General features: G+C 28.0%; 1 protein-coding gene across 1 annotated transcript; it reads left to right on the plus strand.

Annotated features, from left to right (window-relative positions):
- The first annotated feature begins 1,451 nt into the window (after positions 1–1,451).
- On the plus strand, positions 1,452–22,347 carry LOC136987407 (splicing factor YJU2). The gene is made up of 7 exons (XM_067285143.1): positions 1,452–1,576; positions 4,299–4,399; positions 8,341–8,485; positions 9,263–9,397; positions 13,342–13,523; positions 14,734–14,887; positions 21,829–22,347. Exons 1-7 carry the CDS (start codon positions 1,553–1,555, stop codon positions 22,078–22,080), a joined length of 993 nt encoding a protein of 330 aa, XP_067141244.1. The 5' UTR covers positions 1,452–1,552; the 3' UTR covers positions 22,081–22,347.
- Positions 22,348–23,808: the final 1,461 nt, after the last annotated feature.

Genomic DNA, 23,808 nt, shown 5'->3' on the forward strand with positions numbered 1-23,808 from the left:
TAAAGGAAAATTAAATTAAATAAGCTGTAAAAATACTCTTTATTTAAATCATTTATGATCTAAAGAATATGCTGTACATTTTGTATCAATTTGCACTACTGTCTACTTTAATTTGTTTAGTAACGCTTTTCTTCTGTGTGAATACGATACAGTGCACAACTGTTCCGAATTAAAGATTGAAAAAACTGCAAAAACTGTAATGCGCGCGTGATTGCACAAAATCAACATTCAAATTATTCTTCAGACATGCACTGTGTATATACGATTCACAAAAGTGCGCTATACATAAATTACTATATCATTGGACTTTCAAAATTATGATGTGTAGAAGCTCTATTGTTATTAAAGGTGTTATACTGTATTACAGATTTTTGTCTTGAAGACCATTACAAAACACAATACGAAGACAGTTAGGCTCAACTCACACGTACCACTTTCTTGCATTTATTTTATAGTTTTTCTACAGTAAGATGTCGCAGAAAACAGCACTCGCCTCTACAGTTTAGCGGTCCGTATCGAGAATCATACCACAAAAATTTAGTACCGAAATGAATTTCGAAGAAGCACTGTCATGGCTTTCATTACGTCGAAGAGAAACGGCATTGATAAAACAGAATTTTTGGTGTTCATCCGATTATAGAATATAAAAGCGAAGGGTAATTTCCCTTACTTTATCATCGATCGAGAAATTACGAACTACAAAGATAATTTATTGGCATCAGATTTTAACCCATTTGAAAATAACGTGGAGCATGTCCTTGAACACAACTGATTATTTCTCACTACTGAAAGCGAATTACAATATCAGTATAAAAAGTACTAAGATGCTATATCGAATAATGTACTCATCACGTTCATTTCTCTCTTTTTAATTCCCCTTTCGAGATTATCTTAAAATATGGAGCAAAAGTATTCCCACGCATTTTTTCCGATTCGGTTGTTGTAAGCAGCAATTGATAGTTCCAAAGATATGATAAATTTTGAATTTCTGTTATAAAAAGCCGTGTCGAAAAAATTGTTCTCAGTCTCCAATTCGCGCCAAACATGCATGTGATCAGACATCACGTGCACCTGATGCGTGTGGTCGCCGACCCAGATATGTCGGGCCCCGTCCCTCACCACCCGGCAGCCCCATTTTGGGTCTGGCCGAACCCATAATGGGCTTGCTGAAAGAGGTTCTCTTAGTGCCCACACGGCGGAGAGTTAAAAAAACCAGAATGACGGTTAATTAACAATTTTTTTTTAAAATATATATATATTGAAACGTTTTCGTTAACAAAAAAAATAATTTTTTTAATTTTATTTAATTTAATTATATTCTTACTCTTTATATAAATATTTTATTATTATTATTTATTTATTATTTTCACGAGACAATCTTGTGAATCACGATAATTTCGCGTTTCCATCTTGATCATTCAAAAACTAAAGCTGGCAACCCTACTGTAATTAAAGAAACTTTATCCGCCAGAGTGCGCTTTAACAGCATAATACGAGTTTGTATTTTGAACGCTTGGATTGAAATTGTATTAAATTGTTTTGATCGTATAAAATGTCTGAAAGAAAAGTTCTTAATGTAAGTATTAGTTTTTATTCAGTATCTTTATACGTGATAAATTCTATTCATATAAATAATGAAATTTGACAAATATCTTGGTAGAAGTTACTTTATCATACAGGAAAATATCTGGGTAATCTGATAGAGTATGGCATAATTTAGCACTCAGAATTATCATTTTGCAGAATGCATTCCAGTCTAGGCCCCCTCTTCAGTTGCTGATATGTTTGAAAAGACTGTTCCTGATTAGTCAAAAGGGTAAGATTGCAGATTTGAATGACCTTAACACAGTTGTAGACCATCCCTATAGCAGCAAAAAACATAAAGGAATCGTACCTTTATGTACGGTGTCCTTTGTGAGATATAGCCACCCCCGAAATTGGCCTACTTTCGGGCACGATCGGAGTCACACTACGTATCACGTTTAAACTATTTAGTCCACGTGATTATATTAGCTTTGCATTGCTCACTTGACTGTGGAGTACTTGATATATAGTTTTGGGGGTGTGAAGCATTCTCACCCATACGCTGATATGTGAGCAATAGTGAGCATTCTAGTGTATTGAAAGTAGGCGGTAGTATTGGTTCAAGGTAAAAATTGTTTTTGGTTAATAGGAGTTAATGTGTTTATAATTTTTATCGGTACTGGTTGCAGTGCCTATAATGTGATGTCCACGAGTCAGATGGCAACAAGAACTGCTGTTGTTAGATTTCTACATTTGGAGACGCGTATCTGGTAGACGGTTGTGTGTTGGACTTTTTTTGTTCTTTACCAATAAATATTGTTAGAATATCTGTTAAACATATGATAGGTTTAGCAGAGCATGCAATGTGACTCTTAATCATGCTGCTGATTTTGAAGAGCTGTATCTCAGAAAGCATTGCACGTAGAGTATGGTTCCTTTGACTTTTTTGTTTCTGTGGCATGGTCTACAGCTCTGTTAAGGTCCCAACAGTGTCACTTACATTTTCAATCTAACCCTTTTGACTTTGCTAAGGACCAGTGTTTCAAATATATTTCAGCTGCTGAAGAGGACCAAGACTCAAAATGCATTCTGCAAAATGATAATTCTAAAGTGCTTGATTATGTCTCTACCAGATATTTTCCTGTAGAATAAGTTCTAATTTTATCAAATTGCATGATTTAAGAAATACAATAATTGATAGAACAAAAGGTTCAGATCACATAAATAATTGCAGTTTTATTGCCTACAACTGTATTTCTCTGAAGTTATGGAGGAGAAAATAATAGACAGGTTGTGGTCAACGTTTTCATCACGAAAATGTGAACGTCAGACATTCGATGCTGCCATCCTGTAAGCCTAGAAGTTTGACAATGGTGTTTGGAACGTTGAGCATGATTCCACTGATGTTCCGAATGCCATTGAGAAAGATATTGAAACCAGTCTTCAGTAGTGCAAGATTATTATTTCTCACAGAATAACAACTTATAATTGAGCCATTCACAGGTCAAATCAATTAACTCCATTTGTAAATCCTTAATATAATCATTATTATTTTTACATTTTTTGCATAACTAATTTTATGTATCATTATGTTAAAGCTATGCTTTAATATAACAGTATATAAAGATACATTATAATGTTTGCAACGGAATATCGTTCAAAAACATTCTAAAGCTTTTTTATTTTTGTATTCATACTAAGTCTTCGAATTTTACAATGTTTTTTTCTTGAGAAAGGTCTTTTAACAAGACTGGAAACGTTTGAAGTTAATAAATTTGACTGCACATTTAAAAGGTTTTCAAGTAAGTTTTTGTATTGAGTAATATGCAGTCTCAGAAGAATTATAATGTTTATTTAAATTTAAAGTTTAAAAGGAATTTTAAAAATTAATATATATTATCAACGTTTATACTTTTGTTTTATGGAGTTAATTGATTTGGCAAGTGAGTGGCTCAATTATAAGTAATATACATAACAACCTTATTATGTCTATTTTAACCAAGAATAATGTTAATTAATACAGTGCATGAGTTGCATATTGATTGACAGAGCAATCAATATGCAACTCATTTCAGACATTTTATACAATCAATATGGCATTTCTAATTGGTATGGAATTTTAAAACAAAATTTTTTTCATTTTATGTAGGGGATAAGGGGCATCCAATGTATGTCTTACCCCGTGCGGCATAAAGTCTAGTACCGGTTCTGTCATCTTGTACTGCTTATCCAGTAAAAAAATTCTTAATTGAAACATTCAGTGAAGACAGACTTATCAGTAAATATTGTAAGATTCCACAGTCTGCTTTCCAGATTTGACAGTAATTCATTTCTGGTTTTGAAGGTATTGATATTTAGTCTAATGTATATAGTCAGGTCCTTTTACATTATCAGAACTGAAAGATGATATTTGATGTGAGGTCAGTTCCATTTATTCAGATATGCCTGCAATTAGGGGTTATATCACTCACCTCAATTCTGTCATACCTTGTAGTAGATGTCATGTCAAACACTTACTGTTCTAATAAACAAATTGAACACACGATAGTCATTTTCATTATCTTACTAGTTTCACCTATCAGGGACTTTTCTAACAAAAACCCTCATCTTGAGAATACTTATAGTGTAAATCATGTTTTAATGCAATGGTTTTTTGTTTTTTTATGAATAATTTTTAATGTTTTTTAGAATTTTGGCTGACCCTACATGTATATATATATACACACATTTTATTTAGTTTTTAAATGATTCTAATGTAATTTTGATTTTTACAGAAATATTATCCTCCAGATTTTGACCCAGCCAAAATCCCAAGATTGCGACTTCCTAAGGACAGACAGTATACAGTTAGATTAATGGCACCCTGTAATATGAGGTAAATTTTATTTATAGAATAATAATATCATTTCAGTTACTTTTAATTAATAAAAATATTTATTTGTTTGGTTACTTGAGATATTTAAATTAGTAAATAATAATAAATTTTTAAAATTTGACAAAATATTAAATCAGTCGTAGAGAAACCGTGTTGTGCTAGATTGCTTAGTCTAATTGTTAAACACAAGATCAACTAAATAAAGGTGGAGTCAAAAGCCAAGTGTTTGAGTTAATAACACAATCTTGTGTTTAACAATTAGAATAAAAAATATTAAATGCTTTATTGTATTAATAACTATGATTGAATTCATTATTGAATATCACCATTTTTCTTGCTCACAAAGCTTGATTAAAACTCAGATTTAAAAAAAAAAATGTTTACATCAAATTTAAATTTTTGCAATTTTGAAAATTTGTAAAAATTAATTGGATATTCTATATCATCAGTGGCCAACCCCCAGTTTTCAAGGGGTTACTCTGAAAAATTTAAAAATATTGCCAACCATTTTGCCACTTCAAATTATTTATTGTCATCAGTTTTACTTACTAATTAATGCACTGATAGCCTTATCAGTTTGCAGATGGAAAGCAAAAGTAACATGTTAAGCCATCACTTACAAAGAGAGGTCTCTAATTGACTTGTGAGCATATAGCCATAAACACACAGTTTTTATCTAAATAATAGGACCCACTTCTCAAGTGTTTACAAAACACGGGCCTCTGAAAATTCAGTGTTTAACTTAACACTGTGAGTATGCTACCCTATTTTCATATCAATTGTCTTTTTGTCCATGTGCAGTAATGTCTGAAGCTTATTTGCTTGTAAAGACAGTATGTAATTGGGACCAAAAATATGTGAAAATAAATGTGAAGAAATAAAAGTTTCACTTTTACACAGAGTTAAATCTGCAGACTTGTTTTCACTAAGCAAGAAATGACATCATAATTTTTAATTTCTTGTTTTATATACTTTAATCACTAGGAATAATGCTAATAATGTGGTAAAATAATAAAATAATAATGTTATACATTAAAAAAAAAAACTAAATTAAAATTCCAAATGTTCAAACCTACATCATCTAGCTCCAGTGCCTAGCATCTTATTCACTTGGCTTATCACCATTCATGGACATGAAATTTCTAGACTTATAAGGTAAACACTCAATTTTCAGAGCCCAGTTTTTGAAAATGCTTGAGAAGTGGGTCCTATTATTTGGACAAAGAGCTATTTGTGTTTAAGATTACATTTTCACCATGCTTCGTTGAATCAGAGATCCAAATGTCTGACCCTCTCTAATATGAATCATTTTTGAATAATGTTTAAATGAATAATTTCAAATAACACATTTGATCACAATGTTTAAACTGTATTTCACGTTCTGTCATGTCAAAATTTTTGTTTTACTCTACAGAAAAAAGTTCAAAGTGGAAAAAAGTCACTCCAATAAATTCCCCAAATTTTACGTTAGCCAACAAAAATTCCCCAATTTGGAAATGCTAGGCAGCATTTGGGCATCAAATTGCCTTTGGTTCTCAACATCACTTTCTACTTTTCTGCCCAAACTTGCTGTGTGACGTCATGAAATCACTAGGTACGATGTGCATCGCACAAGAGCTACTGTTTTTTCCTGAAGTTTGCTTTGTGATTCAGTTTTATGCTGAATGTCAAAATAAGCAGACTATGGTTTTTATTGCCACTTGTTATCACCAGTAGTATATTTTTATTGCCACTTTAATAAAAATATTGCAAAGTGGCAATTTTGGCACTATACAGCACAACCCCTAGGTTCCTAAACATATGTAATTCAGTTGTGGACATTTTCAAAATACATGTAGTAAATGGTTTGAAAAATAATTTACAATAAATCTAATTACAGTAGAGCAGGGGTCCCCAACCTTTTTGTACCTAAGAGCACATTCTAGAATACCGGCCGGACGGCGGGCACCATTTATTTTTTCAAGGTGAATTTATACTTGGACATAGTTAATAATACATACACATAATGTACAAAAAACATTTAATTCCAAAAATGTAATAAAACATACACAAGACTATTAACAATAATTTTTACAGAACAAGTAATTACTAAACAATGCATACAAAATCTACAGAGTATAAAAATTCTTTATAAAAAATATAAATCTGAAAGTAAATGTGATTTTTGGCATTGCATTTCATTGGCCATTGCTTCATAATTAAGAGAGTATGATGATATTCCTGCTCGTAAGCAATCGTCAAGGTGTTCATCTGTAAGTCGTGATCTGTACTTTGATTTTATGATATTCAGTTTATTTCATTTCAGGTATGGGAAATTTGGTTGGTGAAGATTTGGCGTAGGGGAAAAAGAGATCGGTCGCATTTCACTTTGTGCTTTTATCTGTGTTGGACGCCATTTCTACTTTTGAGTGGTTAATCATTAAAAACGAAAAAAACTTTTACATAGCATTTTATTGAAAACCGAAATATTTTTATTTTTATCGTGGTCGCACAGCGGCGGGCACACGTAAAACAATCGGCGGGCACTATGATGCTCACGGGCATAGGGTTGGGGAATACTGCAGTAGAGCGTTGTTTATCCGAAAGCTTTCCAATCAGACTGTGTCATGCCGAATCGAACGTTTGTGATACTAGATTAACTTCTAAAGTATAATTTTTTTGTTTTTATATTTTTCAATATATTTATTTTGTTTGTACAAAATAAAGAAATAATTTTTAACGATACAATAGCCTCGATTATTATTATAAAAATTTTCATTAAGCTTAAAATTGACGAAAATTCAACACAAAGCGACACACAACAGAGAAAAATTTCAACATTGGATAGGTTAATATATTTTTTCATACATAATCTGTTATCCAAAAAAATCAGTTATCTGAACAACCCCAGTCCCCAGTTGATGCAGATAAACGACGCTCTACTGTATATCTTTATAAGTTTTTATTACACACCAATTTTTTCTGTGTTGCTTGATACATTATTCTTTTTTTATATCCATTTAACTGTTTTTGCCACCATTTTCAAACTACTGGTCAATTCAAATGATTTGTTTACCCAGATGGCTATACAGTAAAGCATTGATTATCCGACCCCCGATTAACCGTCACATCGGTTAACCGACCGCGTTCTAGTCGGCAAATTGAAGTGTCTGCTAGTGATGTGGCGCTACAATATTTGGCTATGTCTTGGCTACTTTAATATTATTTTTGTTAAATTTTTGCATGTTTTAGCTGGCAACACTGGCTCAACCATGAAAGGGAGGCCAGTATTTAAATCATGCTTAATTTTTTATTTTGTCTTTATTTTGTGGAAAATAAAGAAATCATTTTTAACGATACAATAGAGACGATTATTTTAAAAACATTTTGTTAGTCTTAACATCGATGAAAATTCTACGAGAAGTAGGTTAATAGCGATATACTAATATACAAATTACATGGGATATACTAATATACGAATAATGTATTTTTTCATACTTTTCGGTTATCTGCTTTTTCAGTTATCCGACTAACCCCAGTCCCCAATTGAGTTGGATAATCGATGCTCTACTGTAAATTGTAAAAACAGAAATTTGATTCCCATACATGCACTTTCACATTTTATTTGGCCTATCATTTAAAAATGTTGCCCGTTCTTGTTCTATATGAATATAGTTCTATAATATAAAATTATCAAATTTTTCTGTTAAATGCAGGAACAATTTTATAATATTTCAGTGTATTTTATTATAAGATCATTAAAAATCAAATTGATTTTTTTAACTTTTTTAATTTATTTTGATTTTATATCAAAATGGATATAAACAAAAGCTTTCTTGTAGATTACTCTACAATGATAATTTGTAAAGTGACATGCATTTTGAAATTAATACAGAAGTTTATTCATAATTTATAAATATATCTTATTGATTTATTTAAACCTTTTTTTTTTTTCTATCTAGATGTACAACTTGTGGAGAATATATATACAAAGGAAAAAAATTTAATGCTCGTAAAGAAACAGTACAGAATGAAGAGTATCTTGGAATTAAAATATTTCGTTTTTATATCAAATGTCCACGATGCTTGGCAGAGATAACATTTAAGGTAATAATAATAATCAGAGAATTCAGAATTATGTAAAATTAAATTAGTTGAGGCTGATTTTATTTTGCCATTCTTCTCTCTTTGCCTGTGATTTTATTAAACTAGAAATAAATGTATTAATTTTGATAGAAAATTATTCTATTTTATTTTCTCCATAACAATAATATATATGGTGGGATGGTGTTTATGATGATAAAGAGCTGAAAGACGGGGTGGTTTGTCCCTTTGAGGATTGGTTATTTGAAGTACGTTGGAAAAACAAAAAAGTTTATTTTTGTTTATATCAGAATAGAAGTTTGCGTAAAATGTTATAAGTTACTTGAGACATTGATTCTTTTCAAAATGAGGAGATATATTTATTGGGTGATTTTAACAGTAGGATTAGAACCCTGATTGAAATGGATTGGGGAGATGGTATTTTTCCCTTGTTGGATTATAGCATTTACCGGAGCTCGGAAGATAAATGCATTAATAAGATTGGTTTGAAGTTGGTGGAATTATGTCAAGCAAAAAAGCTTGATGATTGTAAATAGCGTAAATGTTGTATAAAGAATGTATTCTTACATTGTTTCTACATTCTTGTATTCTTGTCGAACAAAAGTGACACACAAAACTAATTCAAAAAATTCAGTTAGATAGATAAAGAATCACTTCACAAATCATAAATGAAAAAAATGAACTATGGAATACATAATTATAAGTAATATTAAGTGTTCATTAAATTCAGAAAATTACATAATTTAATACACTTGTTTTTACATTTAAAAATATTTTTAGACTGATCCACAAAATGCAGATTATGTTGTGGAAAATGGTGCCACGAGAAATTTTCAGGCTTTGAAACTTGCCGAAGAACAAGCAGAAAGAGAGGCAAAAGAAATAGAAGAGGAAGAAAAAAGCAACCCTATGAAAGTAAGATGCATTCATTAATTATTATTTTAAAAATAATAGAAAGTAATAATTTATCAAAATTTTTTTTAAATAAGGCAATTTTTTATGCTTTATAACTTTAATTACAATATATAACGACACTGAACATATCTTACACACTTTTTCAGCAACTAAATTTAGTTAAAACTTTAGTTGCTGGAAAAGATTGTGTTTAGTATCTTTATATACTGTGGAAGTTCCAGCTTCAACTATTATTGATATTGATTTAATTGCAATAAATAAATATTTTAAAATTATATTCTTTAACTTCGTCATTTCAATTTCATCAGTTTTCAATAATTTCCTTAAGTAGTCAATTGAACAAATCATATGAAATAAATTAATATGCATATATCAGTAACCTTTTTTTCTTTTCAAAATCGGCACTCAAAGGCTATTTTGTTGTTGTTATTATTATTATTATTTTTTAATTCTCTTTAATAATAATTCATTTCAACATAAATTTTAATAAGAATTGAATTTGCATGTTATAGAAACTAATTCAGTGATGTGAAAATAAAAAAAATTTAAATTGCTTTACTTTATCAATGTTGATTAAAAAATAAAAAGAAATCATCCTTTATAAGTAGAACAATAATTTTTATTAAACTTGTGAGATTATTGCTAGACTATTAATATTATACATTTTGAATTATTAATATGTAATCTTTCAAACTTTCAACTATATTATAAATTTGTTTCTGGTAATCAAGGAAGAAAAATGAAGAGAGCTTTTGTAATTGTTTACATCAATGTTGTTTATATATTTCAAAAACATAAAAGTGCTTTCTACAAGAACTATACTTGTAATAAGAAATAGATACTTTCACAACAAAAAAATAATAATAAAGTAAAAATTTCAGTATACATGTATGCAAAAAATTAAAAATTAAACCAAAATTTTTGTTTTGTTTTCTGTAGGAAATCTATTTATTTCAACAACTTTTATTTGAAATTTCTATTTCATACAAGTCTCTCATAGTCGTTATTAAAATGAATTTAATATGTGATTGATACAGAAATCTGCATCTTATTTTTTATAACAACAGAATATTGATCTTAGTCAAATTTAAGATGCAGATTATAATATGATTTATTCTTTTATAATTTACTAGTTTCTGTTTTATTTCACAATGAAGTGATGATTTAAGACCTCAGACTCTTGACACATCTGCTTTTTTCAGTACCATAACTTTTCTACATTTTGTTTGCTAATATACAGTACTGAATAAAGTGGCTATTTCAAAAGTTTGATGTCTTAAATCATCACTTCATTGTGAAATAAAATAGACATTAAAATAAAGGCACTGTTTCAACGAAAGAAATAATTTACTAATTTCTACTGATTTAATTTATTTCCTAACTTAAATATACTAATGTGGAAAAAATATATGCCTGAAATTATCTTGAATATATATAAATGTATTTATAAAAAAAAAAATATATGATATACAAGTAGTTTTTCAAAAGCAAATAAAACATTATTCATTATTTTCATAACTATTATTTAATAAATAAGTAGATACAGCTGCCAGTTTTTGAAATACAGTACATTGTTCTACAACATTGAATAAACCCTGAATAATATGACATTATTACTTTCCAGGCTCTGTTATATATAACGAGCAAACTAAGGCAATCAGTAAAAAAATTACCCCCAAGATTTTTATATTTTTAGACTTGGGACTTTGAAATGTCGAGAAATGCAAAAAAATTTTAGTTTTTTCTATATGGATGTTTGTTTGTGTGGGGGGCACAATTTTGTTTACCCTCTTTGAAACAACTGCTGTGCTTTTTGTTGAAACTTTCTGAAATTTTACTGGGAGGTTCATGTATTGGGAGATCAATGCTATTAAATTTTGGTGATTTTTGGTGAAATTTTGGTGAAATTTAAAGATCGAGAAGGGTGTAAAGATAGGAGGAGTTGTGTCATATCTCGAGTAGGATCGGACCTAACGATTTTACTCATTATTAGTATTTACGATGTTTTAAAAACCCATTCCTACCCTCAAAATTAAGCTTTTGCTATTTTATAATAATTAAGAATATAAAAAGTAGTTTTTAATAAAATAACGTAACAGATGGCTCCACACACAATTTTAAATGTTGCTGTGAAAGTTAAACAATTTGTTACAGTATTTTTTTGTTAGAAATACAATAATTTCTCTTCAGTGCTATAAATATCATCTTAGAATATTTATCAAAATCATATTTTATTACTTTTTTTTATTGCAGAATTAAATTAGACCCATTAAAAAAACATTTCTTTTCGGATAATTCCATATTAAAGACAAACAATTGCCAGAATTTATTGGGCTATATTACTACTATAGGAGTAATGTAGATTGTATTGAACTATATTACTACTAAAGCAATATTATAGTTCAATACTGCTATAATAGTCAATCTTAAAAGAATAATTACTGTATTAATTCTCGGAGATCTGATTGATATCTGGTAATCTTACAGATTTAATTGAAAATGTCAATGGATTCCTTAAAATTCTTGTATAAAATTTTAATAAATAAAATTCCTGGTGTTTGAATGAACTTAGCTTTTCAGATTTTATGATAATTTATGAAAATAAGAATAAATTATCAGTTATTTATTTATATTGTTTGGAACTTTCAAATTTTTAAAAATTATATGTTATTGGAATGACCACTTTTATTTACAATTTCTAAGGGTAATAAAATATTGAGATATAATCTACATTAGGAAAGAATGATGCATCGCATCATAAAAATATTCTAGAATAATTACTTTAAAAAATTTGTTGAACACAATTACTACTAAGATATAGAAATTCAAACTGATCTGCTTTATCAATTATAATTGTATTTTCAGATAAAGAATATTTTAACTTTAATATCACTCTGCTATTACATCCAAGAAATTTTCTCTCTAAAATATATTTCCAATTAATAAATAAATCCTATAATAGAATTATTTAGCCAATATAAAGGCATCAATATATTGTTTCTATTTGAGATTGACTATTCATTAATATAGCATGTTATAAACACTTAATTTAAATGAGCAATTATTTATTGTGACATCATCACAATGCTGGTCTGCAATTTTTAACCTGTTGTGCGTTGTTCCCGAAAATTTTTGTGTTGACCTCATTCACCTGTGTGGGTGATCCCGAATATTTCCGTGTCTGCATCGGAACGTTTTTGACACTAGATGTCGCTATGCGTTATAATTTTTATATTAAAACGAACTTTTGAAATATAACTTTTATTGTTTTTATATTTTTTAATATATGTATTTTGTTTGTGTAACATGAAAAAATAATTTTTAAAGATGCAGTAAACATGATTATAATTAAAAAAAAAAAAAAAAATTTTGTTAGGCTTAACACCGACGAAAATTCAACCTGGCGTCACAGGCAACGGAAAAAAATTACAACATCTGATAGGTTAATCGTGCTCTCCACCTCAAATTAGTAGTGTCTTCCCCCTGTACATCATACTTTTCCTTTAACAATAGAGTCATGCTAGTCATGTATCTAACACCTTTCGGGGAAAAATTTTTGAATTGAAATAATATGACTTCCAGTTTGCATCGGAAGTTTGCATATAGTTAATTGTGACCTCCTGCCCTTAATCTTTCGATATCTGGTCTTGACTTTCATCTATCTAACTTCATTCTCAAGATTAAAGAAAGGGATAGATGGCGGACGATAGTGGGAATTTAGTGGTCTACAATTTTTTAAAATTGCAGCTCAACAAATATTATATTTCCAAACAAATAAGAACATGCTTTTACATGAGAAAAATTACTTCTTTTTCAATTTTTGAAACACACATTATGCTTTATTTATAGGATCATGCTCTTATATGTACAAAAATACAATAAGTTTTATTATAATGATGTAACTAATTTTATTTTAAATACTGTATATAATTTCTTTCTTTTAGTTATTAGAAAATCGAACAAAAGCATCAAAACGTGAAATGGAACTGTTAGAGTCTCTAGAAGAATTGAGAGATTTGAATCAAAGACATGCACAAGTAGATTTTGATAATATGCTAAAGCAGTATGCTGTTTATGAGGAAAATTTAAGAGTAAAACAAGAGGAAGAGGATGAAGCTTTTATTAGGTAATTATTTAATTTTAAAATTACATAAGATAGGTATAATTTAAATCAGTTTTCTTTTTATAATTACAATTTGATACAGATATGTTAAATTGTGTTAATCTAACCAGTTTTTAATTTAGAGCTTAAAAATTGGTTAGGTTATTTAATAGAGTAACTAAGGGCTAAAAGTAATGAAGAATAAGTTTTTTGAAGTCACATTTGTTACAAAGGATCTTTAATGTAGATTTTTCTTTACGTGAAAGTATTGTTAGAAATTGAAAAGCAATTGATTCATAAATTGGGATTAAAAGAAACTATAAGATATAGTTAATGCATGAAGTTCAACAGTGTGTTGAAAGTATTTATTTTTATATTGTTACAAAATAGTTTCTAACAGTATAAAAATAATTTATAGCATACAGAATAGGTTATCCACTGCACTAACTGATTAAATGTAATAAAGACACTCAAAACACCAAGACCAGTTAAAATCCCAATAGACTTTACTTGTATCTTTATCTGATGATGTCCATTTTTAAATGAACAAAAACATTTTTATGAGTAAAGTCTATTGGGATTTTAACTGATCTTAGTGTTTGTGAGTGTCTTTATAGTTGCCCCCTTAATACTTAATTTATGTAGTTTGATTATTTATTTGAGTAACTATTTTATTGACTTTAATCATTTTAATACAATATAACATTTAAAATTTAATATGCTTTTTCTGGTGATTGCTTATCTAGATATTTTTACATGCTTAACATTTTAAATTAAATTAGTTTAGATTAATTTTAAAACTAGCATTAAAAATATTTCATTGTAGCACAGAAATTTATATAAAAGTGTGTTTTAGTTAATTAAATTATTTTAAACTATTATTTTATAATTATTCAAAAAAATATTATATTTATTGTATAATAATAATTTTATCTACATGCAAAATTTAAATATTCAGTATTTTTCAAACTTTTAAATTACAGTTTTCGAACAATTTTTTAAAAAGACAATAATTTTGCTAAATTGAAAATGTAAATTTGATTCATTTGAAATTTATTTACATTATTGTAAAAATTTAAAAGATTATAGCATTGTAAGGCTTCAAATTACTATTAATTTTGCAATCTCATTGTGCTGTTGTGATTTGAATTTTTACACAATTACAATTAAAATTTTTAAATTGAAATATTAACTATATAAAAAATCTAATTCTGTTTAAATATATTCTCTACAGGGAAGTTTTTGGAAAATCTGATGGAAAATCTGATGAAAAATCATTAAAACGTACATCTGAGGAAATTGTAGAAGAAATAATAGATGACAAAAATGATAGTAAACCAATAATTAAACAAGCAAAAAAGAATAATCCTACTGATATTTTATCTGAAGTAAGTTTTTTCTTTATTTGAAATTATTATGCATAATGATTACCTAAAAGAAATTATACATCATTAAAAATGTAATATAAGTTACTTAAATACATATTTAGAAAGAACTGTTGGGATCATTTCAGTGAAAAAAAATGAAATAAATAATATAATTTGAATTTCTTGAGTTTCAAAATCTTATATTTTAGTACACACACATTTTTTCAAAATATAATGAAATAAATATGTTAATATGAATGAAAATCTTATAATGTCTAATTTTTAAAATATAAAATTATTTGCAAAATATAAAAAAATTGTCTTGAAAATTCTTTATAAATTATTTTTTTTTACATATAACAAAACAATATCTTGTACTAGTGAGCTGTACAATGGCCTTCTTATTTCTAGACTTATCACACAGTCATCAGATACAAGACCAGCCTCAATATATCAATTTATTTTTCAATAGAATGCATTTTGGACTTACAGTCCCTCAGCAGCTTTTTTACAACTATTCAAAGATAAAAAGTAAGCTAAACTGCCATTAATGCTATTAGCTTAGATCTTAATATAACTTACAATTTCCACAAAGTTGACATATTTACAACTACATGTCAGTTTTGCAAAAAATGTAAGTTATATTAAGATCTAAGCTAATAGCATTAATGGCAGTTTAACTTACTGGTTTTTCAAAAAAAATTATAAAAACAATGGAGTCAGACTATTTCACTTCTTCTTGCCAGTTTTTATCTTACTGTTTAACTTACTGGTTTTTATCTTTGAATAGTTGTAAAAAAGCTGCTAAGGGCCTGTAAGGCCAAAACGCTATTGGAAAATACAGTAGAGCGTCGTTTATCCAAAAGCCGGTTAACCGAAAGCTTTCCAGTCGGACTGTGTCGTGCTGAATTGAACGTTTTTGATACTAGATTAACTTCTAAAGTATAATTTTTCATCATCATCATCATCATCATAGAGAGTTTAATAACATAAAAATAATACAATACAAATTAGCAATACAAAAAGAGAACAATTTCTCTGTTATGGGGGGAATAATACAAGTGGTTGGAAAGAAATACAAATTAGCAAATTTAAAGTACAAAGATATAAAGATAAGTCATAAACACTATAAATATCGATTTTATGATTGCATACATAAAGTTTTATTTATAATTACAAAGACAACGAATACAAAAATAATCATTAATTTTGATATGTCAAATAGTATTTTTCGGAGATTTTAACAAAATAATTGTATATTTTGTAAAGATTCGTTTTACTGAGATTATTTAAATTAAGTTGGAAATCGAGTAATGAATTATAATTGCATATTTGAGGTATTTTATAATAGTCACGCAAGCTATAAAGTTCTTGACAATTGTGAATTAGATGATATAGAGAAAATGCTTCAGAATTACATAAAGGGCAGTAAGATCTTGCTAAATCAATATAAATATTATTAATAAAAAGGATATATTTATTTAAACGAAGTTGAATTATTAATCGTTTTACATTTAAACTAACCAATTGTGACATATAAGGTTGTGAAGACGAAATTTGTAATAAATCAATATATCATGGGTGATAAGTACTTTAATATAATGAATTTTGATCTTTGTTTATTGCTTGGGAAATTGCAGTTTATTAGAAGTGAATATCCAAATTTCCAATCATTAATGTTATCTTTAAATGATGACTCCAATACACCAAAACTATTTAGGATTTGACTTAATTTGTAATGCCATAGATGTTTAAATTTCTGATTTTTACTTTGATTAATATTTTGTTGGTTTAAATATATTATAGTATTATCATTTTTAAATTTGATTCTATAGTAAAATTTTATTATACGTTTCAGTAAGAACAGTAACTAAAGTATAATTTTTTTGTTTTTATATTTTCCAATATATTTATTTTGTTTGTACAAAATAAAGAAATAATTTTAACGATACAGTAGCCTCGATTATTATTATAAAAATTTTTGTTAGGCTTAAAATCAACAAAAATTCAATACGAAGCGACACGCGACGGAGAAAAATTTCAACATCGGATAAGTTAATATATTTTTTCGTACATAATTGGTTATCCGAACAACCCCAGTCCCCAATTGATTCAGATAAACGATGCTCTACTGTAAATTGATATATTGAGGCTGGTCTTGTATATGATTACTGTGTGATAAGTCTAGAAATAAGGAGACCATTATACAGCTCACCAATACATTTTAAACTAGACAAGAAGTGTATTATAATAAAACAATATTTTGTTCAATTAGTAGTATTTTTTGCTAAATTTCTCTATTCCCCTTCATAAAATAATCTGTACAAATTTTTTGATAAATTTTACATATATATTTTGTTGCAAAGCCTTATGAATTTTCTAATTTCTTTAAAATTTAGTTTTTATGTTATAAATCATGATAAATTAATCACAGACAATATTACAATACAACCATGTTATGATAACTACAGAAAATTATTTAATTAATGTAGATGGAGTAAGAAAAATGAATGGGAAGTAAGGGTTTTAAGAAATATGTTTAAGTTTGGTTATTTTGTTTTTATTAATAACATATATATATCAATTTGGTAGCCTCAAAAACTGTCCAGCTTTGTTTCAGAGAATAGTTGAGAATACAAACATGGTTTGGGTATCAAATTCATATTGTTACCTTGTAGATCCTACTTCTGAAGAGATTTGAGAAAGGTGCAATGGTTCAGGTATGGCAGATTGGCAAAGATATAATGTTAAGTCTGTAGGACAAACACATCAGGCCCTTGTATGCTATCTAGCAATTTAGTTTCTTTTTAACCATTAAAATTACCCATTTCTCATCCTGTACTCTGAATTGCACTTTTTGTTAATCATGAGTTAATTAAAAGACTTTTTGCATTATTTTTAACACTCTATTTAAGTAATAAATTAAAGTAAGAAGTATGTTTATTAGTACTTTTATTTTTGATTCTAAACTTTCTTTGAGTCTTTTTCTTTTAATTTTTTAGAATCTGTAATAAAAAAGTAAGTACGTACAGTGAAACCTGTGTAAACTGGACTCATACAGTACTGAATATTTTTTGGTTTGGCAGGTTTCTGTTTTTAACACAGAAAATTGCTATTTCTAAGAATTTTTTCCATTTAGGCACATTTCCATTTTATTAAGGTTCCACTTTGGGCAGGTTTTAAGTGTATTAGTAAAGTAAACACATTACTTTTCATCACTGAAAACAACAAGACTAACATACAAATTATTAAATAATTGACAAAATTAATTTATTTGAAAATAAATTAGTTTTGTCAATATTGACTGCACTGGCAACCACTTAATGCTGATTGATAGATTTCTCAATAAACCAACAGAAAGAAGAATAAACTCAAACATCTGATTGTTAGCAGGTGTTTGAATTTACTCTTCTTTAGACCTGAAGACACTGGGTGTACTGATGATTTTTGTGTAGGATGCTAAATTTTAAATGAGCTCATTGTATTTCAATTGAATGAAATCATCGATTTCAACAGGTTCCTACTAGTTTGTATTTATGACATTTCTGGGTAGCTACCTGGGTAGTTATTTTATTTACTACATTAATTTCTTAATATCTGTTATGTTATAATTAAAGATTGTTATCTGTTGTTAACCAGACAATCTATAAAATCACCATTATACAGTTATTCTGAACATTGACAATACAAATTAATATAAGCAATATGATTCCAACTCACATCAATCAAACGTACTGGATGAATGTACTTCTTCTAATATAGCCTTAATCCTTCCAGTTAATTTCTTTCACGTTTGATGGAATATATAGACAAATTTCAAACATCACAAAAACCAAGATGGCATATTGTAGGCCACCATTGGTATATGACCTACTCCGCAATGGAAAGGACCCAATAGACTTAAATCACGCTCCAGGAGTGTATGAGATCCCTATGTGGGACAGCAGATTTAATAATAACATGGTCTATGTAGGCTCTACCAAACGCTCCCTGCAACAACGGTTGAAGGAACACCGGTACGACATAGAGAAACGCAAATATACCACCGCCCTTGGCGGGCAACTACGGAACCGGGTATCACTGCGGATCTAGGAAATGCTCGTATCATAAGACTCACCCACCGCACAGACCAGCTTAGAATAATGGAAACACTAGAAATTTACAAGGCTGGATTGAAAAACACATGCGTTAACTATAAAGATGCGGCTAGCATTTCACAAGCGTGGAAATACTGCTATGAAGGGAAATCACAAGATATTTGAGTCGTAAAGCATTCATTTTAACGATTATGTAGTAAATTTTCACCGAGATTTTCTCACGTGCCTTATCGTCATAGCACGAGAGAATGTTCCTTCAACAAATTTAATCGTTTCACAGTAATTTGAATCGGAAGGCATTCGATGTATACGTTCTAATTCTACACGTTCATTCATTATATTCCTGAAGATGGCCCAGGGTGGGCCGAAAACGTTAGAACAAACGTGAAAGAAATTAACTGGAAGGATTAAGGCTATATTAGAAGAAATAAGCAATATGGATATTATATTTTTTGTTTTTCTCGAACACAGACTAATTAATCATTGTTATTATTGTTAATAAATTTCTTAGCACTATATTCATATATTGTATGGGAAATTTGCAAATCTGTCATTACTTTAGTAAATTTTAATATTAACTTTCAGTCTTATATGATGATTAAACAATACATAAAATAGCTTATGAATGTTCATTTATAACCTAGTTTATGGTCTTATTGTATGATATTTTGAAGTAAGAGCCAGAAACTGATGTGAACTTTCAGAAAATAATTGAATTTTGAATGTAAATCATCTCACTTCTATGCCATTTTTGCTAATACTGCCAAAAGCAAATTAGTTTGTGGGAAAAAATTTCTTATTTTTCCATAATTTTGATGTAACTACAGGTAGTCATCAACTTACAACTGTAATTGGTTCCAAGGAACTGGCTGTAAACCAATTTGGTCATAAGTTGGCCTTTACATTTTATGCCATTCTAATATCATATCTCTAAATATAATTTTTATTTTTACACTCATAAATTTTATATGAGAATTTTTAATATGTCTTATGAGTGAAATGATGGGACTACAGAATTTGTCAACTTAGATGGGAAAACACCTCGTGCAGAAACATTTATGCAGGTTTTATTGTTGTCCCATATGGGTTAAAATTTCTATTTATACCACCAACCAGACATTAGTGTAGTTCTCAGTACAACAGAAAGTAGTTCTTGTTTAAAACCGAGAATATTAAAAGAAAGTATAACCATGGAAATTACTAAGAACATTCAAAAGTGATAAGAGAAAACATTTCTGGAGTGTGGACTACAAGGGTGAACAAGAAGGGGAAAAGATGAACTGTTCGTCCAAAAGGCAAATAGTTGGTATGTATGTTATAATCATAACTTCAGAAGAACTAAAATAAAATTTTATACAAAACAAAAACATCAATCATCATCAAAAATTATTGTATGTCCAGCTGGGCATTGGCTTGTGATGCCAATCGTGCATAAATAACAAGTTGCTGAATCAAGACGGCAGTTGTGGTCATAAAGTTGATCAGACGTAAATCAGTCAGTGCCCGTGTTATAACAGTTCAACAAAATTATAAAATAGTTTTTTCATATATTTTTTATTTTTTGTTAAATTTGAATATTTAAAAACAGTCCTAGAATTTTTTGTAATTCATATTTTTTTTCACTTCATTTCTTTGGCTTTTATGTCCTAAGGATCAGGGTTGTGGAGTCAGTAAAAGAACAGAGCCAAGGATTTATAATTAATAAAATATTGAAGAATGGCTATTTAAAAGTTAAAGTACTTGTAAATTTCAGTAAAATAACAAGTTTATAACTGATTATAAATATTTCAATCAACTAATGAAAAAAAATTATAATGATATTAATTTACAACAATTATAAAATAATCCAATACTTTTTCAATAAGAAGTACAAATTTAATACATATAAAAGCTTATAAAGCATTCTTTCGAAGGAAATTTATAAGCTCTTCAAAAGATATTCTACTTTCTTATTTCATTTAAATATTTTTAATTTCCATTGTAATTACTAGCAGAAGTGGGCATGGAAGGAAAAATTATATTCAAAACTCTGATTATATAGCTGTTTAGTTGCATACAAAGTTTAGACAATTTGTTTATTGTCAAAGCTTGTTTGTTTGGAAATATACTGAGAATTGAAAAATATATTGTTTTTAATAAGCAAAATTAAACCAGTTTCTTTGAAATTATGCTTTAAATCTGTCACTGGATGCCAGTGAGGTTTTGAAAAGTACATTATATATTTACAGGATGAAAGAACTACTATTTGAAATGCTTGCTTAATATTAATTTAGAAAACAGGCAAACTTTACAATAATTATATACATTGTTATTTTATAGGTTGTGTGTGAGCTATGCGGAAAGATTAATTTTTCATTTTAACAGTAATAAATAAAATTACAAAAATAAGTTTTAAAAAATATTCAAACATTTGTTATTAATCAATATTTAAATATTTTAAAAACTCATTATAATTTTAATATTGATATGATTATAATACAGATTATTATTACATATAATTTTAATATTTTCTTTCCTATATAAAAATTATTTATGTTAGAGTTCTTATATTATGATAATTGTAAGTTAAAAATACTTTCATTAAATTTTCAACAATGGTGATATTTTACCTTTATTTTTTAATGATTTAATGAAATATGTTTTTTATAATTTGTTTGTTAAAAAAACTCATATTAAATGTTTTAACAAAATTTGTTAACAGAAAATTTTTATAAAATAATTGCTGTTTAATGCAGTTGTTAATGGTGATAATTTTTCATAATTATTTGACTGTTTTGCTCTGATTTAATTTATAAAAATTAATTTTTAAAAATTGGTTTATAGTAATGAAAACATGTAGATTTTACTAACATTTTTCTTTTTTAGGAAAAATTACCAAGTGGAAACAGTAGTAAAAATACATGGGGGGGAAGTTTAAAATCCACAAATTCTTTAAAGAATTTTGTAAAATTAAAGAAATCGACAAACACCGCCTCTACTACAACTTCCGTCACCGATACAACTCCCATTAGTACTACCACTCGTTCAGTTAAAACTGAAGACTCTCGGACAAGTACTCGATCTTCTAACAGTTTAAATATGTTAGGAGTTTATTCGGATAGCGATAGTGACGGTTAGGAATTTTAAGTCCAATAAATCAAGCCATAATCGACAATCGGACATGTAATTCATAAAATACATATCCGTCTGTTTATAACGCTTCAAAGTATAAGTCCTGTAAATAAAAAATTCTAAATGATGTCTATAAATTGTTTATCAATTGTGTGTACTACCAATTGTAAAAAATTTTAAATGTATTTCTTTAAAAAACTCGATAGGCCAATGATACGGATCATATTAAACAAATTTTATATATAAAACATTTTTTAAAAGCCAATCATTTTTATTTCACTTGTTTTATAGTATTTATAATATAGAATATAAATAAATTTTAAGTTAAAAATCATATATTAGTTTTTGTTGTTAAAATATCTTCGTATGATATAAAATTACTGTGCATAATTGTGTAATTTTTAAATATTTGTAAGGAAAAAAGTGAAATAAATTATATTTTCTACAGTTCCAGTATTAAGCAGTACAGGATATAGTTAATATTTCAGAGCATAATTAAGAAAGATTATCATATACTGTATATGAAAATATACTTGAAATATATATTGTTTTCCTGTATTCATTAGTACTTCATTTATTTATTTATTGGATACATTTATAATGATTCATATACAAGTTTTTGAAAAATTACCTTTATTATCAGTAATATTTTTGCATATCCGCCAGAAAAAAAGTGTAGTCGGTTATTCTTAAACAAAATTGTCAAAGCATTTACTAGTATACTTACACATTAAGACATTATCAAACTAAAAACATACTATTTTCAAGTATCGAGGTTCATCAATAAACGACTGCATTTAAATTTTGTAAATTCTTAAAAACAAAGTAAATGAATATTGTGTATTCTATTTATATTTTCATATATATTAATTTTGCCTAACAAAGTAAATAAATATAAAATATATTAATAATTTACAAATAATTACAAAATAAAACTGGACACAGAAATCAACAAATGAATAAAGACCGGCTAGTTCTTTCTCGGAAATCATTGCGAAAGAAGAATTTCATTTCTTCTAACAATTCCTTTATAAATGTTTGGCATAGCAATGTCCAGCCTGCGGGCTGCACTGTAGCCCACTTAATATTTTTATGCGGCTCACTGCACCCTAAAATTTTTAGTTACCTTTTCATTTATTTTTGTAAAGTACGTTCGTAAAAATTATTCTCGTTTCACTGGATACACTTTGATGTAATGACGTAATTGGTGCTAGAAAATTGTTATGCATGTGGGGTAGTATATACTGTTGTAAACAATTCTTTTCATGCATGAAAAACATCAAAACTGCTGAAAGAAATAGGTTGAGTGATTCCCATTTAACTAACATTCTTACAATTAAGGCTAGTATTATAAAAGCAGATATTGACAATATTACAAAAGGAAGGCGAGGTCAAAAATCGCATTGAATTTATTTTTATTTTGTGCGAGTATAATTTCTTTTTTTACCGTCAACAAATAATACAGCATTTTTTGTAATTATATATATAGTTGTTATTAAAATTTGATATTCATATTTTGAACTTGTTAAAAATATATATTTATATAAAGTACTTTCATGGCCTGTTGAATATACATAAATTTCTAATTTGGCCCATTAGGAAAAAGATTGGACAACACTGGTTTGGGAGAAAATTGTCTATAAATTCTATGTAAAAATCCAGAGGGATTCTTCCATCCTAAAGTTATTTCCGACGATTATCCCTTATGTCCTTCCTCAATGCTTTTTTGACCAA

This window comes from Centruroides vittatus, unplaced genomic scaffold, assembly GCF_030686945.1.
Source record: "Centruroides vittatus isolate TY-2023 unplaced genomic scaffold, ASM3068694v2 scaffold_1782, whole genome shotgun sequence".
In the NCBI taxonomy this organism is placed as follows: Eukaryota; Metazoa; Arthropoda; class Arachnida; order Scorpiones; family Buthidae; genus Centruroides; species Centruroides vittatus.